General features: G+C 31.4%; 1 protein-coding gene across 1 annotated transcript in view; it reads left to right on the plus strand.

Moving 5' to 3' along the window:
* Window positions 1-8,052: 8,052 nt before the first annotated feature.
* The window catches only part of LOC130901654 (prolactin-releasing peptide receptor), a 404,435-nt gene continuing 396,107 nt past the window's right edge, over window positions 8,053-16,380 (plus strand). Inside the window, exon 1 of the mRNA XM_057813176.1 lies at window positions 8,053-8,501. Coding sequence (XP_057669159.1) covers window positions 8,115-8,501 — 387 coding nt within the window. The 5' untranslated portion in view covers window positions 8,053-8,114. The remainder of the gene's footprint in view (window positions 8,502-16,380) is intronic.

Here is a 16,380-nt window from a genome sequence, read left to right on the forward strand (position 1 = left end):
TATTTCGTCTATGTCTCCTGGGTTTCCTAATAAAGATTCGTTCTCGATGTCCATTGCGTTGATTTCTATTCGGCTCAGGGCATCGGCATTAGAGTTTTGCGAACCGGGCTTACATTGTATTTCGAAATCGTATTCCTCTAGTAGAAGTCTCCATCGTATTAGTTTTTGAATCGGGTTCCTTAGTTTCACTTTGCGCCCATAAATGTATGGTTGGATTGCTAGAAGTTCTTTTTCAATAATACTATAATTGATTTCGGCGGGATTGAGTGTGCGTGACGCGTAAGCTATCGGTAGGTCGCTACCAATCGATCCTTGGCTTAACACGGCACCTAATGCAAAATTGGAGGCTTCGGTTGTAACATTAAAGGGTTTTTCAAAGTCAGGAAATTGTAGGATAGGGTCATTTGTTAACAAATTTTCACAAAGTGCGAATGTTTTGATAAATTCGGGGGAATGAACAATTTTTTCTCCCTTTTTCAGGCATTTGGTAAAAGGTTTTTTAATTTTAGCGAAATTCTTGATGAATTTTCTATAATAGCCTAGTAATCCCAGAAATGACTTTATTTCTTTAGCCGTTTTAGGCAAAGGAAATTGTTTTTGGCATCTATCTTCTTTGGGTTAGGCTTAACGCCTTACGGTGTGATGACATGGCCTAGAAACTCAACTTCTTTTCTAACAAAATCTGATTTATCTAGTTGAATTTTAAGGTTAGTTTCTCTGAGTCTTCGAAAGAATAGCTTGAGATTAGTTATATATTCTTCTAGGCTTGAACTGAAGATAATTATATCGTCCATGTAAACCATGCAGATTTTTCCTTGGAGATCTTTCAAGACGTTATCCATGACACGCTGAAAAGTGGCAGGGGCGTTACGTAGTCCAAATGGCATACGTAAATATTCGTAGTGTTCGTTCTCTACGCTGAATGCTGTTTTCGATATGGAATTCTCATGCATCTGGATTTGATGAAAGCCTGAAGCTAGGTCTATGGTTGAGAAATATTGACATCTGCCTAGCCGGTCTAATACAACCTCTATTCGTGGTACAGGGTAACGGTCTTCCAAAGTTTTCTCGTTCACTTTTCTGTAATATATGACGGTGCTCCATTTTTGTTTATTGCTGGCGTCGGTTTTCTTCGGGACTATCCTTACGGGGCTGCTCCATGGGGAAGAACTTGGTCTAATTATTCCATAGTCTAACCTCTTCTTTATCTGTCGTTGAACCTCTTCCTTGTGTATATAGGGGTAACGGTATGATTTCGTGTGTACGGGTACTTCGTCCAATGTTTTAATTTCATGTTTTATTTCATTCGTAAAGGTCAATTTGTCCTTATCTTTATGAAATATATCTTTGAAATCGTTGCATAATTTAAGAATTGCCTCTTTTTCTTCTTCGTTCAGGTGTTCCGTTCTAATGAAGTTTTGTATATTTCTTCATAATTTTCCAAATATCTATTTTGTAAAATGTCCTCGGTATAATAAAAATTATAATTTTGTTTTATAGTATTAGTAAGAGGTATTAGTAAGAGTCTGTCTTTAATTATAATTTCAATGCGTTTATCACTGCGGTATATGACTTGTCCATTGAAACAACTTACTGGAATTTTCACGGCAGCTATTTCGTGGGAGTCAACACATATTTTAAAATCTTCTTTATCAAAATCATAAAAAATCGGAATTTGAATATTATTATTCTTAAGTATATTATTCTCAAATTCAACGCATATTCTGAGTTTTTTATTACATTCAGACCGACGAGGCCATCGAAATAGTTATGAAATAAAAATAAAATAAATGGTATAGTACAGGGTGATCTAAATTCGGGGAAAGCTGGAATATCCGCTTTGAATTTTGCATCTTTATGACCTACTGCTGTCGATATTGTGGTTGTTTCATGATAAATAGTATTGGGGAAGAATTTTTCTGCGATACTAGGATTTAAAATTGATTGCATACTGCCAGTATCTACTAGGAGTTTTATTGGAGGGTTGTTGATTTTTATGTATAGTAATTGAGTGTTATTAGAATCAGAAAATATTTCATTTATGTTGCTTTGTCTTTCTGGCTCGTTATACGAAAATTTTTTGTGCTCTCATTTGGAAAATTGGCATTATATGTGACGGAATCTGAATAGTCAGTCTCATTGAATTTTGTGTAATTCTTGCGAAATGAAGTTTCTCGGATTTGAAGGTCTGAAATAATTATTAGGTTGGTTAGGTCTGGAAGTATTTCTTGAATTTATTGACATTGGTTCTGGTTTGTTTTCCGGAGTTTTTCCAGTGGATGCAAAGACGTTTTTTGTTGCCCAAATACTTGTCTATTGGTCGGGTAGGAAAATTGTTTGTTGGGTTTTGATCGTTTGGACTTTGTGTGGGATTTGGATCTCGGTAAGTGAAATTAGTTTGAGGTGTTTGTTGTTTGAACATCTGATTTGGATATGTGTTATAACTTGAATATCGATTATTACTATTTGATATTGATCTGTTATAATTTTCTGAATTTGTGACAGTTCTCGTATTACTTTTAAATTTGAAATTATTTTGAGAATAATTGAAATTTTCTTCTTCAATAATAAATGTAATAGCGGCTTCTATTGAAACTGGATTCTTGAGTCTAATTGTATGTTGGAGCAAACCGGTTAAATTCTTAATGAGCGTTTTTAAAGCCATTTGGTCATATTATCTGCGATATATTTCTTTAGTATTAGCAGGCATTTCTGCTAGAGAAAAACTATTGATTCTTTGAACCAGATGACTTCTTAACACTTGTAGTCTTTTAGCAAAATCTAGTGTTGTTTCATTTTTAAAAGGATGTGCCATTAGGAGATCTTGTTCTAAACATTCTAATGATCTCAAATCGCCAAAACATTGTTCTAAAGCATCTTTCAATAAATTCCAACTATCTAACTCTGTTCTACATCCAACTAAAAGATTTGCTCTACCTATTAATTTGGAACGGATAGCTCTTAAGATATAATTATTGATCACTAAATTACCTACATTACTATATGTATCAATGAGAAATTCACAATTCTCTATAAATTGTATAAGAGTCGATGTATTACCATCGTACGGTGCAATTAAGTCTACTGATAATTTCAACATTTGGATATTTATTTGTTTATTATTGTTAGCCATATTGTTTGAAATATTATTGTTATAACTATCGTTTTTTTCTCAATTTATTGATTTGTTGAAACTTGAAATAAATTCTTCAATATTTATATCAGAATTATTCATTAATTAATAAACAGGATATATATTTTTCTAATGCTTAAATATAAAAAGGTAGTTGATTTCCGAACGGGAAATATTTTACCTATCTTAAAATTAGGGAAGTGTAATAGGAAAACTCGGTACTTACAGGTACTTCTTGAAGCTCTCCCTACGTGATTCTGCTTTCTCTGGTTGGTGTAGGTCATTGTCGTCTAAGAGTTGAAACTCACGTTCCGTTTTTCACAAAAGCGGTCTCGATGCCGTGACTTTTCCAAAATACAAAACTACGACTATATCCTACTGACTGCGCCAGTTATGATATTTCGTATGAAAAATATCTTTTTAAAAATAAACTTTATTTAATACAAGTTTACAGTTTCAGAGTTACAAATAGAATAAAAATGATTGCTCATGAATATATAAAGTTCTTTTATCGTTAAAAGCTGACACAGATATTTTTATATAAAGTGAGCAAAATATCTTCACATAACTGGCGTAAGCTATGGGTTTATCATTTGGAACGGTTCCGTGATAATACTGCTCCAAGGAAATAGTTACTTCTGTCGATTGTTAGAATCATCGGCTTGGAAAAGTCTGGATATTGTAATATAGGGTCGTTTGTTAAAATTTCTTCGCAATTTTGGAAAGAGTCTTTGAATTCCCTATCATGAACTATTCGCATTCCTTTTTTCAAGCATTTCTTCATGGGTTTTGGTCAGTTTGGCAAAATTTGGTATGAAGCGGCGGTAATATCCAAAAAGTCCAAGGAAACTTTTGATTTCGGTTTGGGTTTTGGGAATCGGTTTTTGATTACAGAAATTTTCTCGGGATCAGGTTTTACACCTTCGGGGGTAATTATATGACTTAAGTATACTATAAATTTTTTAAGGAATTCAGATTTGTCGAGTTGTATCTTTAAGTTAAACTTTCTCTGTCAAATACTTGTTCAACTCCATGTATGTGTTCTTGAAGAGAAGTACTGTAAATTAGGATATCGTCAAGGTGAACATTACAGGTTTCGTCAGTTAGCCCTCGTAATACATTGTCCATTACGTTTTGAAATGTGGATGGGGCATTCATGAGTTTTATTAATTCTTCCTTTTCTTCTCTATTGCAATGGTCTAACCTTATATTTTTCAAAGTTTCTTTCAATTTATTATCATTGGAATTAACTAAGTTTATTTCTGATTCTACTTCCATTTTTTCTAAAAAATTTATTTCGACTTAATTCGAGGGTTCAATGTTAAAAGGTTCATGAATATCCAGCTTGGAAGGGTTTTCATTTGAATTTATTATTGTGGTTATTGCAAAATTATTAACTGTATTTACTAATGCTTTTGGTATTTCAAGACAATCATCTTACTTTTCGTAATCAAATATTCCAATGCCATTTTTATTATTAACTGGTAATTTTAAAACTTCTTGAGTACGACCTGGTATTTTTAATGATATGTTTTTATAATAATATTTTAATAATATATAATTGTATTAGGAGTAATAATTTGCTTTTCACAAAGGATAACACTAGCATTTAATTGTTCAGTGAATCTATGTCTATGATTCCATCAAACTTTTCGTTAAACTTGAAAAAATAAAATTTGTGAGACTCTTGTAAATTAAAAATATTGAACAATGGAATTTAAGCCACCTGGTCATGATAACTAATATTATGAGCAGTTTGAATATTAAATATTTCGTTAAATGTAATTCTTATTAAATTTTATGGTATTTTCGGATTTATAAGATACTTTGAGCTTCCTGTGTCAACTAAAAATTTTGCATCTATTTCTGGGACTTCTATAAATGGCAGATTTGTTTTTAATGCGTTCACATAGATTTAGTTACTTTGCTTGGGCTTGTGAGAGTATGAAAATTCTGAGTCTGATTATTTGATATTTCTGTAATGTTTGTATCTTTGTAAAAATCATTCGAATTCGTCAGATTATCTACATAAGAATATTCTGTTTCCTGTGTATAATAATTGTTTATATCAGCATTGTCGATATTTTCATAATAGTTTGGATTTTCTGAATAAAATTGATTCTGAGAATAAGAATTATCTACAGCTTGATTAAAAGGTTCTGCAGATGTGAATACGGGTCTCAATGGGATTTAAGTAGAGATATCCATTGGTTCTGGTTTGAAACCTTCGGAATTATTTGGACGATTATATTGTGGATTGTTAGGACGCTTGTATCAGGTTGTAAATTTGGTTTCTGAAAATGAATGACGTTGAGTTGGATAATTGTTATTTGGACTCCAATTACTGTAAGACGGATTTGTAGAAGAATGTTGTGTATACCTCGGTGGGTATGATGCTGGAGGACAAGTTATCAAATTAGGTGGAAATATTGGATGGGGTGGTTGAAATGATTAAATGATTGTACATTGTTATGATTTGTGAGATAATGAGTAAGATTTTGCATTCTAGTAGGTGTAACTATTAAACTAGATTTGACTGTCACATTTGAACTCAAATTACCTAATCTTTGAGTAGAATACAAAAAGCTTTCTGCTTCTACAACTAAGCTCATCGCCTTTTCTAGACTGTCATGACTGATAGATGTCAATGTTTTCGTGAAGCATATCGAAAGTTCACATTGTGACGGTGCGAAAATGTCAAATGTTTTTTTTTTTTTCTAAATTTGATGTGTGTGTTAATATGAAGATTTCAAATTGGAATGGGAATTACAGGAAATTTTGAAACAATTGAAAACAATATTATTCTATCGGAATAATTAAAAATCTTGAAAAACACGGTTATTTTATTATCTATTATTCATGAAGGAACTAAGCTAAATGAATCATATTTGAAAGATTTTATTATTTGTCGTAGTCGATCGATTTAGATGCTGGCTAACTTTAATTAATAAGATGAACTCTTTCGACAGATTAATTTTTTTAGAGAATTTAGTGAATAAAATAGCCATATTCTATAGTAGATTAATGATTTCTTTGTTCGTTTGGAGAAGCTTTCCGATTAACGGATATTTTTTTTTAAACTGAATTTAATTAACAAATAATAGTCCAGAAGCCAGTGACAGATTGACATGATCAAATTCCTCTGAAGCGGTAATGGATGAACGTTTTCTGATCATTTCCGAAGATCAGAGCAACAACAAGACACTTGACGGATACGTTATAAGCTAAATTTTACTGAAAAGACTTATGTGACATGGTTCCAAAATTTCTTCTGACAACTGCCATTCTATTTGTGTTGAATTTAGTCACTTCTGAAAATATTAAAAAAGTGCTTTAATCAGATTAAGAAAATATGAGAAATATGTCCTTTGCATTCCCAATAGTATGGCTAGAATCCATCAACCATTTTGATGCTATTTTTGTATGATAAAGACACAGAAAAATCAGAATATCTCTAGAGACCTAATAATTTAACATCAGAGGATAGCTTTTTAAAAAACAGTATGTTGATAGTTTCAATACTCACATAAAATAGAGGCTGATTCCTGTAGAAAATAATGTCTTAGCATTTTGATTCACCCTGTATCAGATTCAGTGAATATTAACGGAATAAATAATTTTCCAGAATGTATAATATAATTCGATAGCTTTGGCCGCAACAGATCTTCATTTTCAAATTTTCCTTACATTTATGAGGTATTGAGCTTGCTACGATTTTTATGGACTATTGAATACGCCTTAGAGCGCATCACAACCCTATATTATTGTAATGGAAAAGTCAAGGTGATTCCAAATTTGCAATAAAATATAGGGTGTTTTATTTAAAAAATGTAACTTTGATATGGAGCGGCATTCTATATTATTTCAAATAATTTTGAAATATGAAGACTAATGATGGCTATGATGCCTAAAATTTTTAAATTGATGTCTCAAAGGACAAAGGAGGCACTGAACATAATCAATCACCCTGCTATTTTCTACTGTTAATATAGTGGTATCATTTGTGAAACTAGTTAATCACTATAATTTTTTAATTTAGACATGCCATTAGTGTGCAAGAAATGTAGCAGATATCCCAACACATTTCCCCGTGGCAATTTTATCAAATGCTTGAACCACGTTAAGAAATATTGTTGAGCAGTCTATATTCCCTCTAGCGACTTTTCTATGAAATTCGTTATGCAGTTGGTTTCGACGAAATGAGAAAGCATTTTAAACAATCAATACTATGCTTTCATATCAAAAGATCGTTTGTGCCATGTTGCAATAAAAAGCTCAGTAAGCTTGTTAAACAATAGAACTGAATCGATAATACTAAAATAGATAAGTGGATTCCTAAGATTACAAATTCAAGAGGGATAGAGGCTCTATTTCCAATGACCCTCATTACCTCTGGCTAATCTTGTTCATGCCAATGTAGATATGTACACTTTAGACATGGAGTTCTGTAGTCGCTACTATAGCTGAATGATATCTTTGAAAAGTAAGAGAGTAATAGCTAATAAAATTATAGGAAATTACACTACTACCATTAAAACTAGTTTCAATTCCCCATTAGACGAAGAAACCGTAAAATTTCTGATTAAGAATTGAGTGGAAAAACCTTAAAAAAGATATCAGTTCACAAATTAGAAAGTTGTTGGTGCGTATAATCTTTATAGCTCCGCGCAAAACTCAGAAGTTGGAATATATTTTTAATTATGAGAGTACTACAGAGGTTTCTGCTAAACTGAATAAATATTTATTTTGTATAATTATAGACAAATGATTTTAACTGTGAATCGCGCAGATTTTCGGCGCTACCTATTTAATGTTAAAGTATAAAATTACGAAGCTTACGCGCAATGAAAAACAAATCCCCGAACTCCTTGATCCTTATAGAGTTTCCAGTTTCGCTTCGAACGTCTAACGTTACACAACGACGTTTGAAACCTCTCAACACGCGTAAATTTGATGTAACCACGAGAATTCAAATACAAAAATGAGTCGTGTAGAAAACGGAACCAATCCAATGGATCATATGCCACCGGATATTTGGGAAATACTACAATCGTTGATTTTGGGAATTAATGAAACTGATTTGGATTTACGGAAACCGCACTTGAAAACTGTTTTCACTTATTCTTATCCCTATATTATCTTCTTCTACGGAGCCCTAATTTGTGTTGGAGTCATTGGAAATCTCTATATGTGCGGGTATATTGTTAACAAAAAATTGTATAAAGATGAAACATACAGTTTTCTCTTGAATAACGCTATAAGTGACATTTTTAAGTGTGTTATAGTGTTACCGCTTTCTTTGTATGTACTGCTCATAAGAAACTGGGTCCTCGGGGAGCTTTTGTGCTCTTTTTTGCCCATGATACAAGTAAGTTTTATTAGAGTTTAATTCATATTGATAAAGTGCATATATTAAATATCTTGTGTGATATAAAATTAAAATGAAAATATTTACAGATTTTTGATTGAGTTGTGAAAAACAAGCCATATTTATCTCAGAGAAATCAAAAAGGGTTAATCTGAATTTCAATAAATAGATGCATTTTTCATTCTATCTCAAAAACTGAAGAAATATTTTAGACACATTGATAAATATGTATAAATGTATAGTAAAAATAATATTTTACTTACAATAATTAATTAAGATTTTCGGTGGTTTCCGATAGAATTAATGCTTTCATAAATTTTCAAACTCATAAGATTCAAAATTCAATATTCATATGGATAGAAATTTTGATTAATTGAAATATTGATTCTGATTACTATAAGATTTTTAATTGGTAAGATTATGAATGATGTTGAATTTTTATAGGTTAGATAATGATAAGTTGTAGTGAATGATGTTCAATATTGATTGGTAAATTTATGGATAACGTTAAATTTCAATAGATTTTAATGTGGCCGCTCATTACAGAGAGTAATCACGTGCATAGTGCGTGAGAGAGAAATTGTAAGCCTGAATCACACCATACACAACATTTTTATTTGAATTTTAAATACTTATTTCAATATCATATCATATAAATAATACTTTTATTTATCAATTGCATAGCATTCATAAATTAAAATCTTCGTTCACTTAGTTAACTACTAAATGTTATACCTACATATTTCACACGTTGCCTTGATTTTTTTTAAAGTATCTATAAATATATATAATTATTATTTTTATCGAAATTTTGTTTTCCCTAACCTTAAATAGCTAGACGGTTTTATGGTATATTAAATAAAAATGTAAGGGTACCTAATACTGTAAAGTAATATCTAAGAAAGAAATGTTGTGCTATATGTTTTATTCAAATACGTATCAAAGGTTATAAAGTAAATTCATACAAAACGATATAAATAATAATAATAATAATAATCTTTATAAACAACACAAGGTCCTTTCCTGAATAAATTCTTTGTTTTCAAAAAAGGTGGTTGAGAGGGATATAAGGGCGGATGAATTTTTATTTTAATCTAAATCGGAATCTGATTCCGACGAGGACGAATCAGCTCTTAAATTTATTATTAGAGGTTCCACTTGCTTTCCATTAAATTATCAATGTCCCACATTTTATTTCGAAAAAAGCGGACATGTTAGATTGCCTTACTCCAATTGGTTTGGGTAACATTATTTAAAGCTTTAGTAAATAAAGTTTGGACATCACTAATTTTAAATGTTGTGTTTTTCCTTGCCCTCTCACCCTTGATTTGTGCCCATATGAATTCAATTGGATTGAATTCACAATGGTAAGGTGGCAATCGTAAAACAATTTTATTTTTCTCTTTGGCCATCTCATCAACGACATATCTTTGGACTAATGGTCGATTCTCTTTAACCAATGCCAATAGTTCTGCCCGCACCATATTGTTTTCAAAATTAATATTTCGTTCCCTTAACCACTGTTGTATGTCCGCTTTTCTTGTGGAACTTGTGGGACACTGGTCTAATTTTCTGGAATGGTAGGATGCATTGTCCATTACAATGACTGATCCGTCCTCAAGTTTATTTAAAATTCCCTTAAACCAACCTTCGAACCTATCTGAGTTCATCTCCTCATGATAGTCACCCGTTTTCTTGGATGGAAACATATCTAGACCATTCTCTACAAAACCATTCTCGGAGTCAATATGTAAGATTATTAATCTTTGTCCTTTGCCCGTCGGGTTTTTTAAGCCCGTTGAAAGGCCACGTATAAATGCATCTCGTGCACTTAAGACTGTAGTATCAGTCCACACTTTGTTCACCGTGTGACCGGCATTTACCCAAGTCTCGTCAAGATAATATATTTTTCTTCCTTCATCCTCGAATTTTTTAATATCCCTTAGAAATCTTCTTCTCCAATTAATTATTACGTTTTTTTCTTTCAAAACACAGTTTAACATAATTCTTACTGTAAAAGCGCATGTTAGAAATGTAGTTTAATTTTTAATTTATTTAATTAATATTTAAGTAAATTAATAACATAATAAAACAAAAGCTTAAAATAATTATTAATATAAAAATTTTAGAATATAATAATAAATTTATGTAACGTGCAGCTGTGTGAACTTTACTTTCTCAGACATTGCTCCAGCCAATACGAATTGTTATAAAAGGTACCACTAGCATCCCATGAGCCGATCACGCGTTTTTAATCACTCTCACTACCGATCGGCCCGATTATAGGTGGTTATGAATGCAGTTGAATATTCATTGGTTAGAATATGAATGCCAATGAATTTTATAGGCTTAGTCGTTATAATTGGAGTGGAAATTTAGTTGATTATTAATGGCGTTGAATTTTTATATAATTTGTTTTTCCAAAATCTAAAAGATATGCATAAATTACCCTAAGGTTATTTAAATCAGTTTTATTATTACTACATTCATCATTTTGGGCGATACATGTTGTTTCTAAAAATAAACGTTTTTTGTAGTTTTTTTCAGTTGTCAAAACTTATTCTTACATAATGTATCATTCATGATATACACGAGTCCCTAATGAACATCTATCAGGATATAATTTGCTATCACTCTTGTGGAAAGTTATCCTACTGATCAGTGACTTTTTCGACTAACCAATGTATTTTTTGTCACAATTTAAACATGGGATTTTATATACTATGTTAGGCAATTCATTGATTAATGTTTTATCTTTGACTTTGGTAAAAATAGATTAAATTTGAGGCGTTTGACTGTATGCTATTCCAATATCATGCTTAAAGATTCTATAAAGTCCAGGAATAACTGATTTTATATATATATATATATATATATATATATATATATCCAGCTTCCTTCTAAAGTGGGAGGTGTCACCTACGCCATTGCCCTTAGGTGGACAGTATATTGTGCTGATTAAGAACTTATTTTATTGTAAAATTGCTTAGTTTGTGTTTACCAAAAGATTATTTAATTCACGTTTGTAATAAAAAATATCAGTCTTATAATTGAAGTTGTTGGTAGAATTTATGTTAGAAATAAAGTTAGTTTTTAAGTTAAAAGTTAAGTGGCGCAGTCAGTAGGATAGTCAATCTGACTCAAATTCTGATTCGATTAACTCAAATTCAGGCTCAAACTCTGTTAATACTAAAATAAAATTTAACTTAGCATCACCAAAACTTTTTCCTACGAATAATTTTAATAAAATGGCTACTCCACAATTACCTATTTAAAAAAAAGAGTATCTTGATATGATACCCGAATTTGATGGAAACAATGCTTTACTTCCTAGATTTATAGAAATTTCAGAAAAATTAGTAAGTAAGTTTTATAATACTGTGGATGTAGAGGATTTTCAAAACGAATATTTGATGTCCAGCATCTTAGCAAAAATAAAAGGTGAAGCAGCCATAAACATTTCTTCTTGTACGATAAGAACTTGGGAAAATCTAAAAGATGCACTTCTTAATACTTACGCTGACAAAAGAGATATTTACACTTTAAATATAGAACTTTCAGAAATGAAACAAGGTAATGAAACGCCTTTCTAATTTTATAATAGAATTCAACATTTATTAAATCTTCAAATTTCTTATCTCACGACACACTCTAATGTTAGTGAACATTTAATTTTGGGTAATTATTTTAAAAATTTGGCTTTCAGAGTATTGCTACGCGGTTTAAAGGAACCTTTAGGCACATTAATGCGTACGAAAAATCCAGAAAATTTGAATATTGCTTTAAATGTTCTTACAAATGATTTTCAAGTTTATATGACCCAGAATAATCATCCGAAAAATGTTTTTTCATCCTTGAATACGCAAAATAATTCACATAAAAATAAAACCAATTTCCAAAAAAATGTAGGATATAAGCAGCCACCTCCTAGGCAAAATTCTATTCCGAATTATCAATATACTAATCGAAATTCCGCACAAAACCCGCAAAATCGTCCATCAACTTCTTATATTCCTTCTAATAGGAATAATACAAACTTTTCTAATAATGGTCAAAATGTCTTTAAACCCAATCAGAACCAAAGATTTCCAAATCCAACTCCAATGAGTATGTCTACAAGAAATACATCTAGACCCCAATCTCAAAATTATCAAAATAGGTTCCAACACAATCCATAAAACTCCATAATATAGACGATTCTGATTGCACTAATGATGAATCCGATAATTTTTTAGAGACACCAAACATGATCGAATTATTAAACTTAAATAAATCAGAAAGCGTGTTACCCTATATAATTTTTCCAGAACAAAATCTTAAAGTTTTAATTGATACTGGTAGCACAAGATCCTTTGTGACACCAGCAGTTGCTGAGAAATATTTCAAAAAATCTTTTGTCAAAAAACCCTTCCATGTAAAATCTGCCTTTGGTAGCAGTCAACAAAATTTCTGCACACTCATTCCAATACCTAAAATGTTTATTTATAGGCAACCGTTCAATTTAGAATATTGCGTTTTCAAATTTCACGATCATTTTGATTGTTTGTTAGGATTGGATAATTTAAGAATACTTAATGCATTTATCGATTTAAATAATAATTTGCTTATGACTCCTTATAGTCAAATTAAATTGAATTACTTTGACATTAAAACTGGATCCACGAATTGTATAGTAGTGCCTCCACGTTGTGAACAAGTAATTAAATTAAATATTGAAAATGTAAAAAATGGTAATGTAATTATACCATATACACGAATTGGGAAATAAGAAATCCCTGAATGTTTAACAAAAGTTGAAAATAATATAGCTTTATGTACAATTTTAAATCCTTCAGAGTCCAACTTTCGAGTAGATTTAAGCCCTTCTATTAGTGTTGAGACATTCGACGAATACGAACAAACCCTCAACCCAAATTTTAATGAAATTTATTGTGAAAATGCTAAATTTGATGTTTCGAAAGTTAGAACTGAACTAAATATCAATGAAACTAAATTACAAGAACCTCAATGTTCTAAAAAATTATTAGTTTATATGGACAAATTTAATAAAAAACTCTCATCAACTCCCGATGATAATGTATCGCTAATGGTTGAAACAGATAATGAAAGTAATAATAATGAGAATGACGACGAAGATATAACTGTTCATACAAATGAGGAAAATCCTGTAATTGGTATACCAATTTCAGATTCAGCGATAAATGTTGGTAAAAATCAATTAATATTTTCAGAAGTAAATTTCGAAGGAGCCGTACCTACTATTATGAAACTATATGAAAATAAACAAAGAATTGTTGTGCGATTATCTAAAAACAATTTTGAGCAAGATGTCATTAATTTCGTGAAAGAATACATTGTACCAAAATCTAAATATTTTATTTATTTCGAAGACCCAATTTATGAAAAATTCAGTGTCGTTCTACAAAATCACTTTCAAGATTCTCAAATTGACTTTGTTAAATGTAATAAAAAATTAATAGATGTTCCTATAAATGAAATTAAAGAAGTAATTCAAAATTACCACAAAGGTAAGACTAATCATAGAGGACTAGATGAAACTGAAACTCAATTAAAAGCTTTTTATTACTGGCCAAATCAAAGAGCATCTATACAAACTTATATAAACAAATGTGAAGTTTGCCAGTTAAGCAAATATGATAGAAAACCAATAAAACCATTTTTTAATGTTACCCCCACAGCTACTAAACCTTTCCAAATTTTGCATTTAGACACGATAACCTTAGAAAATAGTAAATTTCTTACGAAAATAGATTCATTTTCCAAATATGGTCAAATGTATGAATTAAAATCTAGACAAGGAATAGAGGTAGCTCATAGTCTAATTAAATATTTTACACACCACTGTATACCAGAACAAATAATTTCGGACAATGGAACTGAGTTAAAAAATTCTGTTGTAAAAGAACTATTAGAAACGCATAAAATTAAAATTCATTTCATAAGTTCTCAACATCCAGAATCGAATGGAATTGCTGAAAGATTTCACTCTACGATTATTGAACACGTCAGACTTTTGAATAATCAAAAAGATTTTAAAAATGAGACTATTGAAAATAAAATACTTTAGGCATTATTAGCCTATAATAATAGCGTTCATTCTGCAACAAAATTGACGTATATTAAGTTGCGGCAGCTTTTTTAGGGGGGAGCGCCCGGACTGATACCATAATTTTTTACTATTTAATTGCTAATTTATCACCCAAAAAGCGATTTTATTGCTCAAGCGGTTCACGAGAAACGCGACTCCCCCCTACCTTAATATTAAGCTACGGCAGCCATATGCATTATCTCGGCAACGGTGAAAGCTATCGAAACGAGCTTAGCGCGATAATTTATTGCTAATTAATTGCTGAAAGATGGCATGGGTCCCGGATTCCGAAAACCACCCCCAAGACTCGAACTCAACAACCACTCGGCGGTCTTAAGCTACGGCAGCCCGGAAACGCTATCTCGGCGAAGAAAATAGTTACGGACACGCGCTCTTCGGGGTAATTTATTGCTAATTAATTGCTGAAAGATGGCATGGGTTCCGGATCCCGAAAACCACCCCCAAGCGCCGGACTAGCTCACCACTAACGGTCTTGAGCTACGGCAGCTGTATACTTAATCAATTTTTAAGACTACGTTGTACGTCAGAAAATTGCCTTTTTTGTGTCAATAATCACGAAATGCACCGTCTCGTCGTCGAAGTAACGTGCTGTCTTTCCGGTCACTCTGAACATTGATAAAAATCATCCATTTATGAAAACATCTAAATCGATTGTAACCTTATTCTAAAGCATGGGAAGATCATTTCGAAACATGAATACAGTTCAAAAAAACTATTGCCATTTCTAGTTTATTAATATACGCGATAAATAATAATTTTTTATTAAAAAAATTGATGTTTGTGAAAAATACAATTAAATTTCTTTCAACTTGTTGTTTTTCTATTTTTTACGAGCGTAAGATTAAAAATCACTGCGCTATTGTACCCGCAAAGTCGGAAAAAATTTTCATTTCGGGATAAACGGTATGTGCTTACTAGATGGTCTGCGGGCTGAAGGCCGTGAGCAAAAATACCTACAGCAGCTAAGCCACTTCAAATTCCGGTTTATTCTTAGCAGTTATACTTTCGATTTGTACCATGAAAAACTATAGACTTTTCATCAATCTACGTCGGGATACCTCCTTGTCGATTTTTATATTTTAAGTGGTGCTGTTATCGAATGGGCGCTAGGTATATAGCGCAAGGAAATATCACATTTATAAAGCAAAAGTTGTAATTACGATCAATTTGTAAATATTGGAATTTATCGTTTGAACGAGACTTTGGTAATATTGTAACCACAAATTTCATCATTAATTACGATAATAGGGACAAGCGAAATGAATTAAAAATGTTCTGACAATAAAGCACTTTTACATTAGTCAACAACAGAACATCGACAACTTTATTTTACTTCATCTCTTCGTTTAGCAAACATAATCAATCTTGGTACTACTTTATGGAAGTCGTTACAATATTTTGTCTTCTGATTTTTCTCATTATCATCGGCTGCCATCCAACATCCATTTCCTCGGCGATAGGAGTAACTAATGTAAAATGTCCAAGTGGTTCATCCTCACCATGATCAAGAAGTGCATCATTTGATTTTCTTAATACTCGTGGAGGACCCGATGGACCAATGTATCCGACCACTCCAGTGAGATATAGGGGCTCAGTATCGTTCAAAGGATTTTTGATTTTCTTGTGAAAATCCTTCAATCGGAATTGAATGTTTTGCTAAACATCATTATTTCACCTACAATCAAATAATTACAATTTTTTGCCGTTATGCCGGAAAGCCTCAGAAATATAAATAATTATTTACTTATT

This window comes from Diorhabda carinulata, chromosome X (genome assembly GCF_026250575.1).
Source record: "Diorhabda carinulata isolate Delta chromosome X, icDioCari1.1, whole genome shotgun sequence".
Classification (NCBI taxonomy): Eukaryota; Metazoa; Arthropoda; class Insecta; order Coleoptera; family Chrysomelidae; genus Diorhabda; species Diorhabda carinulata.